Source organism: Euprymna scolopes, chromosome 33, assembly GCF_053919585.1.
Source record: "Euprymna scolopes isolate OS-2025 chromosome 33, ASM5391958v1, whole genome shotgun sequence".
Taxonomy (NCBI): Eukaryota; Metazoa; Mollusca; class Cephalopoda; order Sepiida; family Sepiolidae; genus Euprymna; species Euprymna scolopes.
Window position 1 is genome coordinate 48,250,923 of NC_136514.1, and position 22,298 is coordinate 48,273,220.

General features: G+C 34.4%; 1 protein-coding gene across 1 annotated transcript in view; it reads right to left on the reverse strand.

Moving 5' to 3' along the window:
- The window catches only part of LOC145258210 (C-type mannose receptor 2-like), a 445,837-nt gene that overhangs the window by 155,893 nt on the left and 267,646 nt on the right, over window positions 1–22,298 (reverse strand). The window contains exons 15-18 of the mRNA XM_080116148.1: window positions 21,041–21,197; window positions 16,551–16,592; window positions 6,839–7,009; window positions 5,188–5,304 (exon numbers count right to left, since the gene is read on the reverse strand). Coding sequence (XP_079972274.1) covers window positions 5,188–5,304; window positions 6,839–7,009; window positions 16,551–16,592; window positions 21,041–21,197 — 487 coding nt within the window. The remainder of the gene's footprint in view (window positions 1–5,187; window positions 5,305–6,838; window positions 7,010–16,550; window positions 16,593–21,040; window positions 21,198–22,298) is intronic.

Sequence of the window (22,298 nt, forward strand, 5' to 3'; positions counted from 1 at the left end):
ATATTAACTATTAATACAAATATAATACAATAAAACAATAAGACTGCATAGTAACTTTACGGACACGCTGTATAATAAACTTCAAGTAATCATAGGTTACACCTTTTAGATTTACTAGGTTCGTATCTCCTACCCTTATCCACTATTGACCATTTTATTTCGAATTTTTTATTATTTCTACGTAGTTCTCTGCGCCAAGCATCTAATGTAGTTGTGTTTTTTTTTTTTTTTTTTTTTTCAATAATTATTTTTGTTCTTTTCTCATTTACATTATTATTTCCACCACTATTATATTCGTTCTCAGGTCTGGTTTTAAATGATGTTACGTTGTTTCTTAATCTGTCCTTGAACGGGCAATTCGTACCCCCCACCCAGGTATACTTTACTTACTATTATCCACCTTAACCTCGCATTTGTACACAACTTCTGAAATAAAGCAATTTCCCCCCCAATGGGCATTCGTTCTACAATTACATTGTCTCCCGGAATCTATTTCCCCTGCTTCGTTTCTTTTCATATTTAGTATTATGTTGATTTTCCTATTGTTAGAACCTATTATAGTGCTTGCGAGGTTTGCCACTGTGGAGAAGGATAGTTTGACCGTGTTCATGTTAATTATTTTACTTGGTCTGTTTTTAGGTGGAAAGATTTTCTCAATTATTTTTAAAAATTATCTAAGGATATTTAGAATGTGAGGTTAAACCAAACTTGTTTCTTTTATCTATTTCTCCTATTTGTAATCATTTTATCACTGTTATGTGCTTCCTCATTATTGCTGACGTCTTTCTTTTTGTATTTTTCCTATTTTAAGTCCCTTTTTTCGACTTCGCGCTTCTCCTTTTTCATTGTCATGTTGTATGAAATTGTGTGGTTTATTCTGCTATTTTTTCATCAACCTCCCCTATGTATTTTATTTCCCCATCGAAACCAGATCTAATTAAGGTTTCATTGTAGTAATTCTTATTTTTGTCGAATATTTTTTCATTTTGAGATAATCCAGATATTATTTTAGATGTACTAGGAATTATCGCATTTTTTCATGCATTTGGGGTGGTTGGAATTATAATCAACGTAAAATGATGTTTGGTTTTGTTTATCGTTCGTATGTGTTATCGTTAAGATTTAGATTTACGTCTAAGAAATCCACCTTCTTACAGTTGCTATCTATAGTTATTTCTAAATTACGTTCATTAAAGAATAATTTAATGGTCTTCCTAGTTTTTCTGTATTCCTATCACTTGAGTTAACTAGGAATAAGGCATCATCCCTATATAAGGCCTCATTTAAAATCGTTATTTTTTTATCAATCCCCTTCAGTAAATAAAAGCCTACAATGTCGGTCATGAACCCAGAATCCGGTGAACCCATCGTTATATCAAAATGGTTCTCTATCATTTCTTGTCCATAATTCATTCTAATACCTAATTAAGGATTTCCTGGCTAGTTTAATGAATTCTATTCATATATATTTTGATATGTCTGTTTCATTTTCTGCTAATTTTAGTGCTTTCTCAAATGGTTTAGGAGTTATTAAAGGGTAGTATGTGTCAATTATATATTGTAAATATATATGAATTTTCGATTATAAAAATGTTAATCAAGTAGCTTAATATTTGAGTCAATTTACGTGGCTTAATTTTTATTGATATATGTACATTGCTATATTTTAATATATAAAATCTTTGGGGATTTTTTTAATATATATATATATATATATATATAAAGGCTGAAGTAAAAATAACTCCCACACTTTGAACCATCGCATACGTGTGAAATTATGTCACTGTTATTTTCCTTTAGTTAAATACTAGCCAGTTTTTGAGAAATATTCTGCAATATGGTTGGCACAGACTTCTTTCTTCTGCTGTCCAAACGATTTTAAAGAACGGCGAATATTTAATTAATCATTACGCTCGGATTAACTTATTTGAATCTGAAAAGGCTGGCCGGCAATGAATCAACTTAAATCCCGAATAAGAAGGTAACAACTTTCTACGATAAAATCGAACCATTCTTCGAAGAGAAAATGCAGTACCTGATTTTCCAGAATGATGGTAAGAATTTCTCCGATTAGTATGAAAAGATGAGTTTGCAAAACCATTTATAAAAATAAAACAACAGAGAAAGATTAACACAAAATAAAGTGGTAGACCGTATAAGGCATAAATGAGAGACGGGTCAAACAACAGTAAAACTGGTAAGCACTAGAAACAGAAATTTAAAACAGAAATTTAGAAAAAATGAGTGGCTTATTAACTGAATTGCATACTGTGGCTAATTGTAAAAATTCAAATTGAGTTTGTTTTTTTAAGTCAAAGAATATTTTAATATATTGTGCAAACGAAACAAACGTTTATTATCTAAATATTACACACATACACACACACATATGTATACATACCAGGTTAATAGTATTCAATAGTAATAAGTAATGAATTCAACGAAGTTATAAAAAGTGCTCAATAAACGAAGAGCAAGATATATTTTTATTAATATAAACAAATTTACATGATTGCGACACTGTATATGCTAATGTTTCGGACAAATGGTCGGTTCGAACCAAAAGTCCGCGTCAAGCGACTTAATACAATGTTGCTTTCTACAGAACAAACCAGTCTTCAAAATCGCCAGGCTATTACACACACAAATATATATATATATATATATATATATATATATATATATATATATATATATATATTCATTCTGGCATATATATATTCTAGCATATATATATATGTGTGTGTGTGTGTGTGTGTTCTAGCAGATGGTATCCAAGTTTTTCATATAATTTTTGTATCTATTACTATATATTGGATAATAATCAAGAGAGAATTGGCTCTATAATAAATAAGAAACCTGCATGAACATTTATCAATATTTTACGACCAGGCAAGGCCGGGCATCGTTGGACAGCCTGTTAGTACATATATATATATATATATATATATATATATATATATATATATATATATATATATATATATATTAAATTAAATTGTAATTCAATGAATTTCAGAAAAACGCTCAATAACATGGATTTTACCAAGCAAGCTGGATCTACAAAAACATTCATATCCTTTTTCTACAAATCCTCCTGCTACAGGACTTCTGATAAATGTATTATTTTCACTTTGACTTTCTATGTCTCACTGACTTTAGCAAATAGGGTGCATACCTTTATAACTATTTGCTAATATTTTCTCTCCTCTGATGAGATGGTAGACATCGAAACCCTATAGGTTAAGGAGATTAATTTTCTAAAGCATTCTTTGTCTTACTTAGAATAATAAAAATTCTTTGATATGAAACTCAACCACTTCATTTCATTTCAATAAGAGTTTTTTGAAATTAATTGAATTACAATTTCATTTATTTGCTCTATCTTGCATATCGAGCAATTCTTGCTTGGATGGGATAACTTATAGAATAATACTGCCAGTAATATTTTGTAAACCTACAATCTCACGTTTCCATAACAACTGTTTGTTAAATTAAAACTGTTCTGAAGAATATATATATATATATATATATATATTTATATATATATATATATATATATATATAAAATTGTATGTATCAGCATAATACGTGTTTCATTTTTTTTTTTCGAGGTCATCTGGTTATTCAAACATTTCCATTTTAATTGGTGTTAATTTGTATATTAACCTTGGAGCATACGCCGTCTATTTTTCTTGAATAAAATAAAAAAAAACACTCAAAAGCTAAAAAGAAACAAAAGTTTCCTCAAGACACCATTCTTTCTAACGGCAATCTAAACGATAGTCTCAAATTCAAGGTCGTCGATGCTTACACGGATATTTTCAATATATAACAAGAAAAATGCGATACTATTTATTTATGTTATGGGGTAAACTGATATACCTATTTCAGGCATAATGGCCTCACCCAGAGACCACAAATATACTTGCACTAGCTTGACGCCCGGCGTTGCCCGATCGTACACCACGCTTAAACATGCTATTTTAATTTATGCAGCTTGCGTATGTATTATTATAGAACTAGCGGGGGTACCCGGCGTTGCCCGAGTGTTTTTTTCCGGAACGGGGGGGGGGAGTTTTAAAAAATGTTATGGTAGGTAAGTAGGAAGGATCAAACCCGGAGTCATGAGTAAAAGTAGGAAAATAAAGTGTGAAAAAAAACAAAAAAAAACATCTGCAACGTTAACAGTTCGGCTACCAAGAAAAGTCCATTCCAGTTGTTTAGGGAAAAAAAAAAACGACTACGGTAGGTGGGCGCGAACGTGAAAATATAATGTGAATTGTCCAGCACGCTAACCACTACGCCACAGAGCACTGCAGCTTAGTTTAGTGATTTTAAATAATTTCACATGAAAGAACTACGAAGCCAAACCGGTGTTCTCTTCTCAACTGTTCCTTGCGAACGATCCCCAAACGGTGTTAAGTGGTGGCAGGGGGAGAAGGAATTTATAAGAGAGAAAATATTTTACCACTTCCATTGATCTTAACCGATTTTGGCCGTGACTTCTCAGCAGAAAAAGTATAGAAATCTAAGATTATCGAGGAATTTGAGAAATAATAAGCCTATAACACACCTCAGATATTGTTCTGCCGTTTGTGCATATTATATTTGCATGAAATATCTTGATTTTTAATCCTATTAAGGTCAAAATCAGACGTGAAAAAATGAGTTCATTTTATTTATATAGAAGAGAAGAGATTAATCCTCTATTGAATATTATATATCACGAGGAATAATTTGCCCTGTGGACTAATTCGCAAAAAAAAAAATTAATTAATAATAATAATGTCGTTCATCAAATGCCGTCTGTGTTGGTTTACAATATCACGGCAGCTGATATTGGACTTGACTATCTTAAAAATACTCTTACTTTGTTTATAGATAAAAAAATTTACAGGGAATATTTTACGTTACCCAACCAAGGTTACATAAATGTAATGTAAAATATTCCCCAACTAAAATTAGAAACCCAGCTCTCATTCATTATCGACACTGGCTGTTCGACAAATCTTGCTTGCTAATACCACATGTATGACGTCACTTCAAAATTGAACAGGCCTTAAGTACTTTGCGATCAGACCCGCGATGAAACACCGTAATCAGTAAGGTGTGGTTAGCTCTCTAAGAAGGGATATTCGCGAGTACGAACATCAAGCAAGTTTGTTGTTTGTTTTATTTATTTACCTGTGCCCCAGTTGAAGAAACTCATCGGACTGTAATCGTTCCAATGCCATTCCGATTCCCTGGTGAGATCATTCGCCCCGAGCCACAACGCCATCGACTGGAAGATCCGGATTCGTCCTCAAACAAAATAAAAAGACAAACATTATCGTTTGGTTTCATATCTTATACAAGACATGAACAGTTCTGTAGATGATTTAGTACAATTTACTGTACACAAAGTACAAACAAATTGCTCTGTTCTACAACGTACCAACCCATTTAGGGTTATTTAATGTCGAAATATAATAATACAATAAAAATAAAATACAGAAATAACTTATTAAAACTTTTTCTATACTAGAGAAATTGTTGTGTCGTGGAACAACAGTGAAAATAAGAACAATTAAATCCAGGTTCGGTTAAGGAACAAGTGTATTAACAATAATGTACAAAGATAGGAAAGCGTGTATATCTGCTGGGCACTCGGCTAGCAGTTGAAGTGCAGTCGCATCTCTCTCACCGGTGTTGGAATTACTAGCGCTATTTATAGTGCTAACCGGTGTAAATTCCTCTGTTCAAGGAAGGCCAGTATAACAGAAATATATGTTAAAAACTTATGAATTAAAAACACTTGTTAAAATATAAATATTAGTTAATCAAAACATTTTAAAAATTTTCAGTTAAAACCTAGTTAAAATAGAGCAAATATTATCATAAAATAAAGTAAAAAAAAACATCAGTTATAAACTAGTTAAAAGACAATAAAAAATATGCTAAAATAGAGTAAATATTATCAGTTAAAAATTAGATAAAATAAAGCTAAAAAAACAGCATCACTTAAAAACTAGTTAAAATAAAGTTTAAAAAATATCTATTAAAACTAGTTATAATAGAGTAAAAATGTTCAGTTAAAAATTAGTACAAATAAAGTTGTTAAAATAATGTAAAAAGCATTAGTTAAAGTTAAAGACTATTTAAACTAAAGTTTTAAAAAACCTGATTAAAAACTAGTTAAAATAAAGTAAAAACATCAACTTAAAACTGGTTAAAATAAAGTAAAAAAAAATCATCAGTTAAAAATCAGTTAAATTAAATTTTAAAAAACTCAACAATATGTAAAATAGCAACAGTTTAAAACTAATGAAGATAAAGTAAAAACATAAGCATAAAACTAGATCAAATAAAGTTAAAAACTTATTATAAAATACTTGAAATAAATTAAAAACAATCCGTTAAAAGCTAGTTAAAGTAAAGTAAAAATAACCGCTTAAAAACAATTAAAATAAAGTTTAAAAACATCAGTTTAAAACTAGTTTAAATTAAGTTTAAAAGAAACATCAGTTAAAAAAACTAGCTAAAATAATGGGGAAAGAATATTTATTAACACATTTATTTGTTAATATTATGCAAAAGAAAAATATCTGTTAAAGTCAGTTAAAATAAAGTAATGTAATATCTGTTAAAAACAATTTAAAATAAAGCAAAATAAAATCATTTAAAAACTAGTTAAAATGATGTAAAATGTATTAGTTAAAACTAGTCAAAATAAAGTACTGAATATCTGTTAAAAACAATTTAAAGTAAAGCAAAATAAAATCATTTAAAAACTAGTTAAAATGATGGAAAATGTATTAGTTAAAATTAGTCAAAATAAAGTTTTTTAAAAACTTACCTGCAATAAAGTACTGTTCCGATTTTTCTGTGATACTTGCTAATTCCCCACCGTGATGATAGCAAGTTACTCGGGCATCAAACCAACTCAGCTGCTCATCAGAAAAGTGATAACAAAACGCTCCTGTCGGGCCAACCTCCCATTCAGCACCGCATCTTGGATCATAAGCCTCTATAAAAGAAACACTGAATAATTACTGCGTTAAATAGAGCTTTTTCTTATACAGGAATCACCACTTATCAAGGCCCGGAGGCCACTCAAGGATAAGGGTTAATGGGTATACATTAGTCAATGTGATTATAGCGTAGTAAACATAAGTAGTGGGAATTTTGTAAATTACATTACTTAGGGGGATAGTTCAAGAACTTGTTTACGTTGGACTTGAAGACAATCAGATTATAGTCAGATGGAAAGCAGGCATTTGGTAGAAAGTTCCACGGCTGTGCAGTTCTAAGAAAGAAGCTTTGTTCATGGAATCTACATCTAGGTTTAGGCACAGATAAAGAGTGGGGGGGATTATTGATAGTGGTTTTAATAATAGAACATAACAAGAAATATTTCTGACATGAGCTGACTTCCCAAACGCAAGAAGACCTTTAATGGTTGTATGAACGTGGGAGTAGGCGAAAGACGTGTGTAGGAGGCAAGCACGTCCTTCAGAATAACACTTCATCTTGCAGTCTTTAACGATAAAGAGTTAATTGAATTTAAAAAAATAGTGTGTTGGGAAGGTCTCGGTTAGCATGCGCCCATCTCTTTATAGACCAATTAAACTAACGTTCGCCTTAGACAAAGAGGGCGTTTCACCAGACGGTCTCATTATCACTGAAATGGGACAGGGTTCTCTGGGGACAGCCGTCGGTGTCTTAAAGCCGGTCATGTTTGTTTCGGATACCCAACTCTAAGATAACATTATGACACTCAGATTAGCTTGTTTGAATAGTCGAGGGTTAGGAGCCACCTCTGGTAAATTTCGAGTAGCACATAACCTTCAACGCCTCAAAAATATTTATACATGAAACGCATTTTATTCCAAGTGATTATCAGGATCTCCGTTTTAGCTCTATTCGGCATATTTTGATGTTCGCTCAAGGGGGGTTTCCTGACTAGTAAAGCGTACTTTGAATGTGTCATGTGACCCGTTATTTGCATATCAAGAGGGAAAGCTGTTCGTGCTGGATATTACAGTTATGAGCGTGTCATTTCGACTTATAGGGGTTAATGCGCCTAATGACCAGACTGAGCGCATTGCGTTTTTTCAGTGAATCGAGCCCTTCGTGAATAGTCTAGTTGGATTATTCTAGCGAGAGACTGGGATGCGGTTCTGGATCCCAATTTAGATCGCGGAGTAAATTCTTCTACGAGTTCTAACAGGATTTTATTGAAAAGTTTGATCTTGCGGATAAATTCCGGAATGAAAAACACTTTGACATAGTATGGACTTCAACTAGTAGAAGCGGACCGGATTCGCTGCAACTCTCGTGTTACAATGGTCGGTTCTTAATTAGGGGAGACAAAGTAGGGTTTTTTTGATTATCCAAGTTTTCATAATATAGATTACTCGGTAATAGGTTTGTCCGGGTACGGGTAAACTTAGATAGTCCTAAACTTAGAATAGTTGGATACTAGAAGTTCAACATCTCGTTATTTGAGTTGGCGAACTTAGAGGAACAACTTTTACTAACTATACAGCGGGAACTGACAGAAAGTTATAATTGGGAATAAGCGATGGAGTTCCTTGGAGAAAGTGGTTATAAGGGGTTGTAAATTTGGAGAAATAAGTCTACCTTCGAAAATATTTGTGATAAATTTCAAACAAGTAAAATATTTGTATATTTTCCTAATATTACGCTGTGATTTGGTTTCAAGCGCACTTGATGCGTATTTTATTTTATTCAAATTAAAACAACTTTCATATTGAACTCTCATTCTTGACATATATATATATATATATATATATATATATATATATATATATATATATATATATATATATATTAGGATTTTCAGAATGTGAGAGATTGTATATAATAAATTCCACGGCCAAACAACGTCGCAGCTCACAAGAGCCATGACAGTCAACGAACCGGAAGTCCAAGACTCGAGTATCGCCCTCATTTGGGCTCATCAGTTAGACACATCCGAACTCAGGATTCGAAACCCGAGTTCGGATGTGTCTAACTGATGAGCCCAAATGAGGGCGAAACTCGAGTCGTGGACTTCCGGTTCGTTGACTGTCATGGCTCTTGTGAGCTGCGACGTTGTTTGGCCGTGGAATTTATTATATACAATCTCTCACATTCTGAAAATCCTATCATAAGTTGTTCGCTTTTTTTTTTTTTTTTTTTTTTTTTTTATTCAATTTTCACCCCAAACAAGGCACAGTGCCACTTTGAAGCAGGGGGCTACTATTAGGGAATTAATTAGCGGGGTCATTATGAAGGGAGAAGAGTAGAAAGATGTTTGTTAACATTACACTTGAACTTCTGCATATCATTGCAGTTGGGAAAGCAGAATCCCGGAAGGGAGTTCCAAAGACCCGCAGTTCTGGGGAAGAAACTATTGGAGTAAAAGGCTTTCTTGCACCTAGGGATCTCCACTGTAAAGGGATGAGACTTAGTAGCTTGTCGGGTTTGTCGGGGGTAGTTACGTCGGGGAGGTACAAGTGTTTGCAGTTCGTCAGAGCATTCACCATTAAAGTATTTGTAGAACAGGCAGAGGGATGCAACATCTCGTCGATGGGACAGAGGTTGAAGCCCAGATGACAGTTCAGGACCTATCAGGTTTGCGACTCTTTTTTGAACCCTGTCCAGGAGCGAGAGACAAGCAGCAGATGCACCAGCCCAGATGTGACAACAGTACTCCATACATGGGCGAATGGTTGCCTTATAGAGGTATAGGATACTGGCAGGCGTAAGTAGTTTTCTAGCACGGTAGAGGGAGCCAACCTTCCTTGCAGCAGCCTTGGCAATGCTCTCAATGTATCTATTCCAGTTCATATTCCCTGTAAACGTTAGGCCGAGGAGTTTAAAAGAAGTACTTTCAGGCAATGTGTTCTTGGCCATTGCTATTGGTGGTAGAGAAGGTTTCTTGTAGTTATTGAAGGAAACAAGCTTAGTCTTAGCAGCATTGAATGAGACCAACCATTTTTGTCCCCATTCCACTACGGATTGGAGGTCATCCTCTAGTGTTTCTGCCATTTTCTTGGATATGTGTTCATTTGTTTTCCCCTCATATCTGTTATAGAGAGTGGTGTCATCGGCAAATATACCCATCTCCGAAACAATATTATCAGGGAGGTCGTTTATGAATATCAGGAACAATAGAGGTCCAAGGATAGACCCCTGAGGCACTCCCGCATTTATGTCATATTGTTTGGATGTACGTCCGTCGAGGACAACTTTGATTTTTCTATTACTTAAGAAGGATTTAATTACGTTATGAATTCTTCCAGTGATTCCATATGATCTAATTTTCCTTAGAAGACCATCGTGCCATACCCTGTCAAAAGCCTTAGATATATCAAGGGCCACCGCTCTACCCTCCCCTGTTTTATCCAATGAACGGTATATACGTTCAGAAACTACAGTTAAGATATCTGCTGTTGAACGGGCTTGCCTGAATCCATATTGTTTGTCAGTCAAGAGTTTAGCAGCTGTTAGGTGCTGGACTAGGGCTTGGTTAGCATTGCTGGATGGCGTCGTCCTTTCGAGTTAAAAACTCCTGCTTGTGAGACATCGGCAAGGGTTATTGACTGGTTGGCCGCGTCCCTTGTCGAGACGAAGTAAGTTCATTTCACAGTCGGATTGCGGCGCGGTTTGCTTGATCTGTGTTGGTTAATAGAAATTCTTGTGTGCGGGGCGTTTGCTCACTTGGTAGAGTGCTTTCCTTGCATGCAAGAGGCTCGGGTTTTGAATCGTGAGTTCGGATGTGTCTAACTGATAAGCCCAAATGAGGGCGAAACTCGAGTCTTGGACTTCCGGTTCGTTGACTGGCATGGCTCTTGTGAGCTGCGACGTTGTTTAGCTGTGGAATTTATTATATATATATATATATATATATATATATATATATATATATATATATATATATATATATATATATATGTATATATATAAGTCGTTACTTTGTGATATCATATCCGTCTTTCTTAAATTACATGTAACACATGTTCTCCAGACAAAATTGGGTCGAACTATGATAAAGTACACTCACTTGTGTTCCTATTCTGCTCCCTTTCTCAAAAATGTTGGGCGTTTTAACCTTTTAAAATAATTTATCTATTAAAAAAAAAAACGGATGTCTGCAAATTCGTCTGTGTGTTAGCAAAAACGTTCAGACAAAAGCGACGAATACTACGCCGGCTGAGACCTCGATCGGCAGTATGATGTAGGTGATGTCTGTTTAACGACATACCAACCATTTTTGATGTGTTCAACAGCAAAAAAAAAAGAAAGCAATCGCCGGTGTCAAGTATTCAGTGACTGCTTTGATGCATCTTTTTTGCGGCATATCAGTCCTTTTTGAGAATAGTTAATGTAACCAATACGCTAACTTACGTGAACTATTCTTTCGTTGGTTTTCTTTGTATATTCTATGGCATATCAACCTTTTTTCTTGTTATTTGATTCAGAAATTCTATTTAAAATTAGCAGGCCGTCCGGCGTTGCCCAGTCGCAAAATATGCATAAATATTATATTTTAATTCATACAGAAACTGAGACATGTGCATGCGAGTATTATGGGGGGGGGTTCTAAACAGTTCACCTCTTGTAATTTTTTAAAAATTACTCAATCTGAGATCAAAACCAAAATCTAAAGACAGTGAGTTAAGTACGATAACCATTGGATCAACTTGACACGACTTTAAAACATGGTTTCAAACATGCTTATTCTTAACATAAAGAAACTCTCATGTGAACCATTCACGCATGCGCATTCGTAAAACAGTTGACAAACACATAAAAATCCGATGACCGCCCCCCCTCCAGTTACAATTTTTTTCATTTTTACCGCTTAGCAGCGCTTTTCTTTTTTCCTGATGAAAACCGATTAAAAAGTTTCGCATATGTTTTAATACCCTATATACCAAATTTGAAGTCTGTAGATCAAAAATTCGATATGTATATAAGTTGGGAAGTATCCTCACACACACACACACACACACACACACACACACACACACACAACCATTCTCACTTTTATAGATATACTAATAGGCTGCCTGTCGTTGCCCGGTCGTAAAATACGCATAAATATTATATTTTATTTACTGCAGAATACTTATTTATTATAAACAGAAACATCTATTATAGACAAAAATACCGGATGTATTAAACGTAACATTAAATTCCTTTAAACAAAATATGAAATTAAAAAAAAAAAAACGGAAAAAAAACTAAGACATCTGCATGTAAGTATTACGTTTATTCTACGTAGTTCACTTCTTGTAAGTAAAAAAAAAAGTACTCGAGATGAGATCGAAACCAAAACCTAAAGACAGTGAGTCAAGTACGATGACCATTACACCAGCTTGACATGTCTTTTAAAGGGTGTTTTCAAACCAACTTATACTTAACATAAGAAAGATGTCATGCTTTACGATTGCGCATGCGGAGTTGTGACAACGTTGAAAATAGATAAAAATTCTGTGGCCGCCCACGAACCAATTTTTCAATTTTAACCCCCCTTAGAAGACCATTTTTCCAGATGAAAACCGATTAAACAGTTTTCTACATACCAAATTTAACGTCTGTAGATCAAAAATTCGAGGAGTATATAGGTTGAAAAGTGTCCTCACACATAAATTCTCACTTTTATAGATATATATACAGATTCTTCATTGATTTTGTTTGTATTAAGGTACCTATTTACAATGCCTCCCCACGGGACAGAGTTAGACACCAGGGTCGTTTTTTAACATTGAGAAAAGGTACAAAAATAAAAAATTGTCTCAGTCGTGAAGGATTTCTCCTCCACCGAAAGAGAACAAGAAATGGAAGTGCAGCATCTTAAGAACAGATACTACACTTTGATGGTATTTATTTGCTCCCCCACCGAGCAAATTAGGCACAAGACCGATTTTTAATGTGAGGAGTGAAGGGGAAATGGGGACCAACTCCCCGAGGAGTAGGGGAGCTGGATAGTGACAATTGGTATGAAGGGTTGCCCCTACATTGACCAAGGTCTTATATGTGGGGTCGCCCCCACATATGGTCTTTGCTTGCAGTATCTGCCGGAACAGATTGGATTTATTTGCTCCCCCACCGAGCAAATTAGGCACAAGGCCAATTTTTAATGTGAGGAGTGAAGGGAGGGGGAAGGGAAAAAGGGGACCAGCTCCCGAGAGATGGGAAATGGGAGCTGGTTAAAGGTCAGGCATGTGGGGTTGCCCCCACATCTGGTCTTTGCTAGTCATAGCTTGCAGTATCTGCCGGAACAGATGGTATTTATTTGCTCCCCCACTGAGCAAATTAGGCACAAGGCCGTTTTTAATGTGAGGTAAAAACCAGCTCCCCTAAAAGTAGGCAAAAAGGGGGCACTCTGGTTACCAAAAATAATAATTGTCCCAGTATAGAGGGTTTCCCCTCCATTGACTGGTACAAATTATCTTAAGTGCAGTATCTGCCGGAACAGATACTACACTTTGATCTTGACCAAAAGGCCAAAAGGTATATCAACTGTATTTGTGCTATTTAATGCTAAAATACAATTCTATTTTAAACGATTCGCTGACTTGATTGTTTTACGGCATATCAACCCTTTTTGTGTTATTTCTTCCCCAAATAAAAGGTTTAATATAAACAATCACTTATATGTGGTTTATTGAAGAAAAAATTCTATTTTGCCCAAAGTTAGGTGATAATTGCGAATTCATACCTTTCACAAGTGCGTAATTGAATTCAGTATCGTAAAGAACTGAACTTTGTTTAGCCAATCACATTGTCCGTGTACGTATTCTATTATGCTAATCACGCAGGGTCTATCTATGGCTAATGAAGCTGGTTAATTGGTGGAAACTGGAAGCTTTTGGCAGGATCTATTTCCGCTATATCCTGCATTGCCGACGGGTATACGATGCTCCAATTGCTATTCTTTACATACAACTCAATATGACATATTAATATTTTCACCGGCTCGGAACTTGTTCCCTTCAACACTAAAATCAGCAGAGACTAGTTACCCGAAGCGCCACTACGGGGAATGCCGACAAGACTGTTCAGGCATATTTTGTAGGTCAGCGTGTTCCTCCTCGAAGGCGAGCTGCCTTTTCAATCTCGCTTGCCGACCTGCCTGTCACATTTCTCATAAAGCAGGAGAAATAAATACCATCTGCTATCTGTGCAGTTGTAGCGACGTCTTCGATGGTTTGAGGCATACATTCGTCGTCCGAAAGAAGAGCTAATTGGTGATGTAATTATCTCTGCCTGGGTGCCGCAAAAGCATTGTTGACAGCTGAGAATCTCGACAACAACCATCAAGGAAGACTTAGCTGAACTCTCAGGTTTATGGGTGGTCGGTCTTTAATGGTGGAATCGCGATTGTTTGGCCATCTTGTGCAACCATGCACAGGAATCCCTTGAAGATGGCACCATCCGGGTAAATGCAACAACAACAACAATAGTAGCAGCATGGAAGTGATGCCGGTTCAGTGGTTAACGACACGGCTGCCAATCTGGAGATGCCAAGTTCGTTACACAGAAATGTTTTTCACTTAGGGATGTGGTCCCTCGCGTAAGTACCTGATACCATTCTAGAAAAAATTCTTACTAGAAAGATATCTAGAAAACGAATGCCAACAAATTCATCATGAAAAATGATACTCAACAACAACAACAACAGAGTGGTGACGGTGGCTAAGTGGTTAATGACACGGACTGATAACCTTATCACTACAATTATATCAATACAACTTTGTCTCTGTGTGTGAGCTTGTCTCTTATGGACCCCGAAACTGCTGAACAGGTTTTCTTCAAAATTTACAGAACTTTAATGTATAAATCTGGGAGTGATATTAGTTATGTTTTGTCTCAAAATACCTCCGATAATTACCGATAATCGATGATCGAAATCGTTATTTTAATTTATCTGTCATGGGTAAAGCCATTTTTCCATACTATTGCTTAGCAACAATGATAGAACAACGGGTCGTGAAAATTCTACTGTGGGGAAGTTGATAGTGTGCTTTTTTTTTGTTTTTTTTATTTATTTTTTTTGTTGTTGTTTTTTTTTTTTGTATGACGTGGTCTGTAGGTTTTAACTGCAGAAAAATTTTATAAGACTTAAAATTTTACGTATTTTTGTTTGTTTGTTTTTTTTTTTTGTCTTTTTTCTTTTTCTTTTTTTTTCATGATGTGGTCTGTAGGTTCAAGCCCCGCCTGTAAATTTCTTAATGTGTTTCTTTTTTTCGTTAACTGGAAAGAAGTTTATATAAAGTAATATTATAAAAGAAACAGTAGGTTCTCTATAGTGCAATGTAGAATAACATTTTTTAGACTTAAGTTACTGCATGGAGGCATGTAAATCTTCCTCCCGGGCGATTTCACGGATTTCGATGACAATAAAAAATTAGGAGTGTGAAATATTCGTCGATCATCATTCAATCCCGAGAAACGTTGGGTCTCCCTGCTAGTATACATATAGAAGTAATCCATAGAATGCAATATATATGTATGCGTGTATGCGTGGATATATGTTTAGAGATACAACAATATAAAAACTACATTTGACTTAAACGGATAAAATACTCTCTAAAGCTATTTCATCGTTAGTTTTGCAGGGTTTTTAAGTGATGCATGGATGTGCCACTGTCCTCTCACATACAGCTTCCGAAGGTGATGGTGTATAAGTGGTTAATGACAGACACTGATAAGGCGGTTGTGCCATGTTCGAATCTGGAAATACTTTCATTTAGGGATGTTGGCAGCCTTCACATGGACCCTTTTCCCGTAAGTACCCGATGTCTTTCTAAACAGAATTCTATCTAGAAAGATATCGGGGAAACGAATGCCAACAATAACCATCTGATTCATACGATATGAATAAATGACTGATTCTCAGGAACAACAAAAACAAAACACAACGACAATATTAAGTACGATATATAGAGGTCTCTCCATAAATAAAACGAACGTCTGAAAAAAATAAAATAAAATAAAAGGAAATATTTCCCCGAAAACAGTTTTAAAGAAAATCATATGCTTGAGGATGACAATATGAAATAAGATATTTCGTTCGCTCCCACTGCAAGAATTTTGACACCAGGGTCGGAACAGATGGTATTTATTTGCTCCCCCACCGAGCAAATTAGGCACAAGGCCGATTTTTAATGTGAGGAGTGAAGGGAGGGGGAAGGGAAAAAGGGGACCAGCTCCCGAGAGGTGGGAAATGGGAGCTGGTTAATGGTCAGGCATGTGGGGTTGCCCCCACATCTGGTCTTTGCTAGTCATAGCTAGTCATAGCTTGCAGCATCTGCCGGAACAGATACTACACTTTGATCTTGATCCGAAGCCGCAGTTGTTCAGCGTTTGATTCGATGAACTTGTTAAAAAAAAAAGAAAAGGCGACGCGCTGTGAGACTTCATTTTGCAATGCGCATGCTTCTGGAGAAGGACACCGGCCTCTCGAGATTGGAGCTTCACCCTGCAAAGAGTAAGCTAGCACCACGGCGCATGAATTCTGCGAGTGTTTCACTATCAATTGATGGACTTACTTGGTTGTATAGTTGCAGGTGGAGCCGACCTAGGGGCGTTTTCTGAAATGATAAACACAGAAACGTTTTAGCATTTAACTCCAGTAAAAAAAAAAAAAATTAAAAAAAAAAAAAAACATTCGTCATATTTTGGGTAATTTGGACCATTTAGATTATTCGGACCACTGTTGTTTTCACAATATTTCAGCCGATTTAACCCCGACCTTCTTCAGATGCATCTTTTCAAACTCTAGGATATTTATGCCGAACACACGAAATCCATACAGAATGTCGAACTGAACGCTTTATCGAATCTATGGTGATAGATTGTTCTTGTTCTGTCAGCAATGATCGGGTAGAAATTTTAATCAATGTATGTAATTTGTAATTATTATATCCTGTAATAGAAATAGAACCTGAACCTCCATAAGACAGTCACTAGTGTCAGAATGCGTATATGCGCGTGTGAGAAAAACAGCAACTGTCGTTAAAGCACGTGTGCAAATTAGCAAGTGTACGCGCTTGCGTCACAAGGAAAGTGGTTGAGGAGAGAAAAAGTGCAAACCGGGGAAGATGAGCGTGTAAGCATAAGGGCGTGAAAACGTTGGTTAGCGCTAACATAAGAAACAGAGACTTTTAAAAAGCACATGTGTGTGCGAAAAGACTTTTGGAAATATAATGAAATGCGTTGTTTTGGAAGAACCACAAATAAATGCATTTCATTTTCACTTAAAAATACCAAATCGGATTTTTGTTCCCCCCCCCCTCCTTTTTTTACGTGTTTGCTCTTTTGCGACGATGCCAAATGACGTATGGGTTCAAGTGATTTGAACTGTAAAGATACAGATGAAAAGTAACGCCCACGTTATACAAGGACACTCGGAGCTATGGATAAGAGTGGCAAGTAAAATCAGTTCTAAATGATAGTCTTCTGCATGCAATTCTAACTAAGAATAAAATAAAAAAGGGCTGACGAAACGAGAACAATCTATCCCCGTGGAAAGCGTTCAATTCTAATTCCGTTTGGATTTTTGAGCTCAACATAGATATTGAAAAGTTGGGGAAAAAAAGGTGCGCCTGAAGAGGTTCGGAGGTTACATCGGCTGAAACGTTGTGAGAATAACTAATAATCGAAAATAATACATATTACCGATCCTCGTCTGAAACATTCCAAAACTTGTTTAAAAGCTCTGGTAATAGCACGGTACCAAATTGAAAGATGAATTTGAAGCGCTATAACCTATACAATAAAAATGGTCTCAAATCCACGGTCCACCTTTGATGTTTTTAATATATTCAGGAAATCTAAATTTATAGACAGCAATGCAATTCACAGGTGTAACCAACACAAACTGAAGACAATTACGACATAATACTGGAACATGCTATAAAGATACACATTTTAATAGAATATATATATATATATATATATATATATATATATATATATATATACTCATCCACATACAGTACTGTTTCGCTGTTTCACAGTTCATCAATGCGGCTAGACAAGCAACTACCGCAAGCCAGGATATATATATATATATATATATATATATATATATATATATATATATATATATATCAAATGAAAGATGGGGAATTAAAGTTATATATAACTTTATTATATCACCAGAACAATAAGGAAAAGTAAAAGAAAAAGAAAAAACTCTTAAAACCTTAGCATTTCGAAGCTAAATCTTCTCATCAGAGGGGTTAGAATTATACAAAATGCAAATATAAAAAAACTGGCTTAATAACATTTACATCTGAAATGAAAATGAAAGAATAGGATAATACGTAAAATTGGAAAGATAGTATATATGTAGGTAATAGTAAAAACAATATGAGCCACTTTGCTCCTCTTTATAGTGTTGGTCTTTTATCTTGATAAGTTTTGCTTTGTCAAAGATTTACTCTTTGATAATGCACACACACACACACACACACACACACACAAATTATGTGGTTTTTAAAGAGACATTTTCGTTGTTTTATTTTTGTTTGTTTGTTTTTTCAAAAGACTTTTTTGTATTCCTACATATCAACAGAGGAAATAAATACAGAAAAATATAAACATGTATATAATTTTCGTATTGATATTTTATCCATGCATATTTATATATTTCAAAAGGAATACACGTTGATACAACATGCAATTCGGTGTGTATATATATATATATATATATATATATATATATATATATATATATATATATATATATATATATATATAAAGCTGAACGTCTGTGTGTGTGTCTGGTCACGAACAGGCTCCTATATGGTTGACTATTATATAAAAATGATCACATATAATAGAAGATGTATCGAGACACAGGAATGGGTATGTTTAATCTGATAATAATGATGATTCATTAAAATTGTGAGTCTGCGTACGCGCCTGGTCCACAAAGTATGGAAATAAAAAAATTTTTTTAAAAACCTTTACAAGTGTTTTGATATAGATGTACATAATAATACTTTGATAAGTATGTTTTAACTTAAATAGGGATGGTATAATAAAATTGTGGGGTCTGCGTCCGCGTCTGACCTCCATAGAATGGAAATAGGCACAAACTTTAATAAAGACTTTTTATATCTATCTGCGTAAGTATACTTTGATAATTATGTTTCCGTTTGAAGAAATATAGTATAATAAAATTATGGGGTGTTCGTTCACGCCTGACCTCCATAGAATGGAAATATGTCACAAAGTTTAACAAAGTTTTTTAATATAAATCCACAGAATATTGTGATAAGTGTTTCAGTGTGAACAGATATGGTATAATAAATTATGGAGTTTATCTATTTTATTTTTACTTTCATCATATTTTGCTTTGGTTTTGATAACCCCAAATTCGAAGCTATCTCTTTATAACCCTTCCTTTTCATAAGCTATCATACTTTCATAAATCAGAGTCCATTTTCTGTAGGCTGTTTTTGAACCCAGTGAACGACGGGTACTTTTGCTAGTATATATATATATATATATATATATATATATATATATATATATTCAGCAAATTTGCCATAAAAACAGACCCTTATCGCCAGAATTGGGGAACAAAATGTAAAAAGAGAAAATTGTGGTTGATTAATCGGGGTAAAACTAGTGATGAGACGATTCCAATATTTTTCCCGATTCCGATTACGATTCCGATGCTTTATAAATTTTTTTAAATTTAACTATAAAGTTGCTATTTCTTCCCGATTGCCGTAAGAATACATGTGAAATATGATCAAATATTTTCCCAAACGTAAAAAAAACTCTCTTGTGGGAGGAATTTATAGCTTTTAGTTTTACTTCATCTAAAACATACAACACTTTGACCAGTTTAGTCCAAGGACATTACATATTTTAAATATCGTTGATAAATGTGACGTATAATCGCTTACAGACAGAAATGAATATTCGTTTTCAATAAGATTTAATATACTTGTCAAAATAGTGTCGAATTTTTAACAGCCTCAAAGCGTATTTTGCGTGTTGGAGTGGTCGTTTTCTGAAAGTAAAGAACTCGTGTTGATAACTGACGATTTTCAATTTAAGACAGCTGAAAGAAAGCATTGGCTTTGGTGTTAGTAATTTGGATGGCGTTTGTAATTTTGGTCATTTTGACAGTGTTGATAATTTTGTATGTGTTGATAATTTTGTATGTGTTGATAATTTTAGTGATGTTGAAATTTTGACGCTAGTAATTTTGGTGATGCTGGAAATGTTGGTGGTGTTTGTAATTTTGATTTTTTTACAATTTACTAACATCATCAAAATTCCAACGCCACTAAAATTACCAACATTGTCAAAATTACCAAAATTACCAATGCCACCAAATTTATCAACGCCACCACAACAGTGTTGGTAATTGCGTAGCGTCGATAATTTTAGTGATAATCGAATTTTAATGATGATAATAATTCTGATCGTGTTCGTAATTATGGTGGTGTTAGTAATTTCGATGGTATAGTTTTGATGTCGGTAATTTTAATAATGTTTGTAATTTTAATAATGGTTGTAATTTTAATAATGTTTGTAATTTTAATAATGTTTGTAATTTTAATGGTGTTTCTAACTTTAGTGGTGTTTGTAACTGTAGTGTTCGTAATTTTTATGGTGTTAATAATTTTGATAATCCCGATAATGTTGGTTGCATCAGTAATTTTGTTGGTAATTTTGGTCGTATTGTCAATTTTCGTTGGGTTGGTTAATTTTCGTGCTATTGGATATTTAAATGGTATTGTCATTTTTTATGATGTTGGGGGTGTTCGTACTTGTGTTGTATTAGCAGGATTTCTTTCCAGAGATCGTACTGCCACTATGAGATATTTTTATACGTACTGGTTTCTTACAATACTTTAACCGCAATTCCAACTAATATACATCTCTCTTGTCCTCCTGTGTATAAGAGAATTACAAATATAGTCTATAACGTGATCTTAAGCTGAAAAAAAAAGCTAGCGCAGTGTGTCGACAAATAATCAAGCTTCATCATAAATTAGAAAGCTTACATTACCAGCCAACCTCTGACAAATGAAAGAGAACTTCCGGTTGCAGTCAAAATCTGCCCATTTTCCAACTGGTTTCCGTTTGAAGATGACAACACAGTTTTCATGTCCTTCTTGGTTATTAGGTTCCTCTTCCATCCAATTTGTATAATCATCTCGGCCCAACTGCAATCAATATAACAACAAGGAAATATTAAAAGAAAAATTAAATAAATGAAAAATCCTATTAAAAAAAATAAATAAAATAATAACGTGTAATTATTGGAATTAAGCGAATCTATCGTATTATAATACGCATATAGGTTTTGAAGATATATGTGGCAATTAAGCTACACCGAATTTTCTGCGTTTCATTCTCATGAGAATTCGTTAGGCTAAAATTCTGTGAAGCTTAATTATCATATATATTTTAAAGACTTACTAAATAGCTCCACTTACGCATCGAGCACTCTCGAGCTAAATACTGAAAATATTTATTAAACATTTTACGTAGATACATAAAATAATATACATATAACATCAGTAGCAGCTAAATAAAAAGTGAGAATTGTTTCACAAGAGATTAACATTATTCACAAATTATGCACTAGAGAAAGAGATACTACGTGCTTTAATTACTCAAAATTAGCAATCGCAAGGGAGATAACTCAGGTTTTACCTATTGAAGAATTAGTAATCGCAGCAGAGAAATCACAGGCAGAGACAACTTTTGATTAAATTTTCTTATTCAAGAATTAATAATCGCAGAGAAGAACAACGTATGCTTTACTTATCCAAGTGGTAGTTATAATAAAGGGGAAATAACTCATTTTTCACTTATTCAAGTAGTAGTGATAATAAGTGGGAAATAACTTATACATTGTTAAAGTAGTTGTTTTGTAAGGAGGAGACCTCCCATGCTTTTATTATTCAAAGAGTAGCAATTTCAAGGGAAGACAACTCTTGCTTTACATAGCAAGTAGTAGTGATCACAGGTAAAGATAACTCATATTTTACTTCAAAAATCGGCAACTTACAGCACACGGTCCAGATAAGTCCCGCATCTTTTTTTCTGTCCCGCGAGCCTGGTTACCAATGTTTTTATTTTAACTTGAAAGACGAGGCTTTCGAATTCCAAAACTATCTTCTTCGGATTCAATTTGAATGTTATGACCGCAAAAAACCCAAAACCCAAATCACCCTCTTTCCTAATAAAATATAACAAAAAATGTGACACACAAACTGAGAACTAATTTGAACGACCGAGCAGTGACAGGAATTAAGCGA